This window comes from Austrofundulus limnaeus, unplaced genomic scaffold, assembly GCF_001266775.1.
Source record: "Austrofundulus limnaeus strain Quisiro unplaced genomic scaffold, Austrofundulus_limnaeus-1.0 Scaffold1564, whole genome shotgun sequence".
In the NCBI taxonomy this organism is placed as follows: Eukaryota; Metazoa; Chordata; class Actinopteri; order Cyprinodontiformes; family Rivulidae; genus Austrofundulus; species Austrofundulus limnaeus.
The window spans coordinates 8,513-11,390 of NW_013953966.1; the positions used below are offsets into that span (position 1 = coordinate 8,513).

The window sequence follows — 2,878 nt, forward strand, 5'->3', positions numbered from 1 at the left end:
CTTTTAGCTTTTTTTAGCTATTACAAAACAAATTGCAAATACAATACTTATTTTTTGTTGCTAATTGCTAAAAAAATTCACTCATTTCTCCATCTGATAATTCTAACTTGTTTCATCTACATTTAGCTTCTTTTTGCTCATTTTAACTACTTTTTTTCTCTTTTCAGGTTTTTTAAACTTGTTTTTTGTGATGTTTCTATGGATTTTTTACTTTTGTTCAGCTGTTAAAATTGAACTCACATTAACAGTTTTGCTATTTTCAGCTTCTTCTGCAGTTTTCAGCTAAATCTTTGGGCATCAAGCGTTCACACTGCATTTTCACAGGAAATGCTACTTTTCTAAACATGTTTAGCAAACATGTGACTGTGTGTGTGTGTGTGCGCGTGTGTGGTGGGTTTGTTTCTGGTGACATTTGGGGGCAATTTTAAGACAAAAATCCTACATTTGGGGACAACTGGTGCATTTGGGGACAAAAGTGGAGCCCCCATTTGGTTTAAATGTCATTGGTGGGTTGGGGGTTGGGTTAGGACCAATGTCTGAATTGAGTTTAGGTTAGTTGTAGGGTCAGGTAGGTACCTGTGAGGTTAGTTTAAGGGTAAATAGTCAGAGTTAGGCTATAAAATTACCAGAAATTTAATGGAAGTCAATCCATGGTCCCGACGGGGATATAAAACCAAACCTGTGTGTGTGTTTACCTTTGTCTGGACCATTCCTGGCCTCTGGTCCCGCAGGTGCTCCAGAGAAGCAGCAATATCAATCTCCTTGGCACCTGTCACACACAGAAAAACAAAGGCAGAGAAAAGACAAACGATGCTGGATTAGACCGAAAGCAGCAACCAGATAATCCAGCTCTAATCTGTCAACAGGGCGTTTTCTACTTTTTTCTTTCAAAGCCAATAGTGCTATAGTTATTGCAGGAACACGAGGAGTTGATCTCAAAGCTTTGTTTTTCATCAATTATTATAAAAATCTGTTTGAGTAAATATTAGGATGTCAGGAAAACATGCGATGTGTGTTAACACAGATTATTACTGGGATGATACGACGTGTGATAGATGAACAAACTCTTAATYCATTCTTTCAAAAAAACATTTTCATTTCAGGATTGATTTAATTCACATGTCTGCAATCAATACATTGTGAAATCATCTGCCCATCTAACACAATGACTGTTGGATGGGCAGATTGATTCACATCGATCATATGACGACAATATGGATCGATATTTTCATTTTGCCTCAATATAACTGAATCATGAACCATTCAAATCAATATATCGATATAGATCGATGTATCGTTACACCTCTAGTCATGAATGCAATTTGTAATTCAACACGTTACAGAAACGTAGTGGAGTAGAAAGTACAGATACTTCATGCAAAATGCAGTGGAGTAAAAAAAAAGTACCCATGATGAAATCTACTCAAGTACAGAAACATGAAAAATGTACTTAAGTATAGCAACAAAATACTTGTACTTTGTTACAGCCCACCACTGACATTTTCCATATCGTGCAGCCCTACTACATCTAACACATGTTTGAGTTTAGCAGGATAACCACAGAACCACCTGAGCTCACAGACGTTTTCTTAGAATATTGTTAGAATAAATAAGTTTTTATCTTGTGTGTGTTCGATGTTAGAAAGTTTGGGGAAAAAACAAATCCCATCCAGCTTTGCTCAGCTCGCCTRGTCGGCAGGTGAAGAGGTCCAAAACATTTTGAAAAGGACGAGGCAGGCTGTCAATCACAGGGAGAAACCCAGACAGGATGATCAGCAGCTGACAAACACACACGTTGTGTCATTCATCCTGCTGGACAGATCACCGGGGGCTCCGCGCTCATGCTGGATGCTGTAACCACATCCTGTCACRTCAGTGGAGACAGAAATATAGTGAAGGACCCCTCACACCCTGGATACAAATATCTGCAGCTGCTGCGTGTTTTAACACCAGACATCCAGACTCAAACTGAGGTTTTCTCCTGCAGATAATCTCCTCCAGGCTGCAGTGACTCTGGATGATTATTACAGCATCTAAGCAACATTTTTTCTTTGCTCATGTCATTTTAATTCGTATAAAGCTTGTGGGATTGTGTCTTAATGCAGCAGATGGAACAGGAAGCTCTCCAAGAAACACTCTGTGCATTTAGTTGTTGATTTAATGAAAGTTTTAAGACTTTACAGCAGAGGTATGGAGGACCGACACTGACAAAGTTTAAAGTTTAGTTTAAAACAAAGACAGGAGGAAAACACTCACCTGTGCCTCTGTTTTTAAACTAAACTTTAAGCTAAAATGAGGCACAAACATGTACAGTAGATCTGCACATGGATCCTGCTACTTCCTGTCTGTTGACCAATAGGAGAGGAGCTGACCCAATAAGCCCCACCCACCGTATGTGCATAATGAGGCAAAAATGCATAAGGTAAAAATAAAACAGGAGACAGAGAAATGTAATGCAACACATGGAAATAAAAAGACTTGTGGGAAAAAATATAAAAAAATATTAAATATAATCATTTATGTAAAATGTAAATTATGTGGTATAATATATAATTCATTATAACTAAGCTGGAAAAATAAATATGAAAGTCAATTAAATGATAAAACATGAGGTAAAATTATCCTTTTTTAATTTAATTGGTGCATTTTAAGTGCATTTATTTATTTATTGGTCCATTTCTATATAGGGAATAATCTGGAAAATGACTATAAAACATTGGATCAGTTAATTCCTTTAAGGAACAAACAAACAATCAAAGAAAAAATGTTAAAGAAACATGCATTTGTTTAATTTGTATTAATTACTGTTTGAGGAGTTGAAATTTTAGTTTTTTTGATTATTTGGTTTATTATTGTTTCACATATTTTTTTAAAAAAA

The 2,878-nt window shown here is 36.2% G+C and overlaps 1 protein-coding gene across 1 annotated transcript in view; it reads right to left on the bottom strand.

Annotated features, from left to right (window-relative positions):
• Window positions 1-2,878, bottom strand: part of LOC106535787 (receptor-type tyrosine-protein phosphatase N2) — a gene marked incomplete at its 5' end in the record, with an annotated part of 35,435 nt that overhangs the window by 1,212 nt on the left and 31,345 nt on the right. Inside the window, 1 exon segment of the mRNA XM_014032872.1 lies at window positions 696-769. Coding sequence (XP_013888326.1) covers window positions 696-769 — 74 coding nt within the window.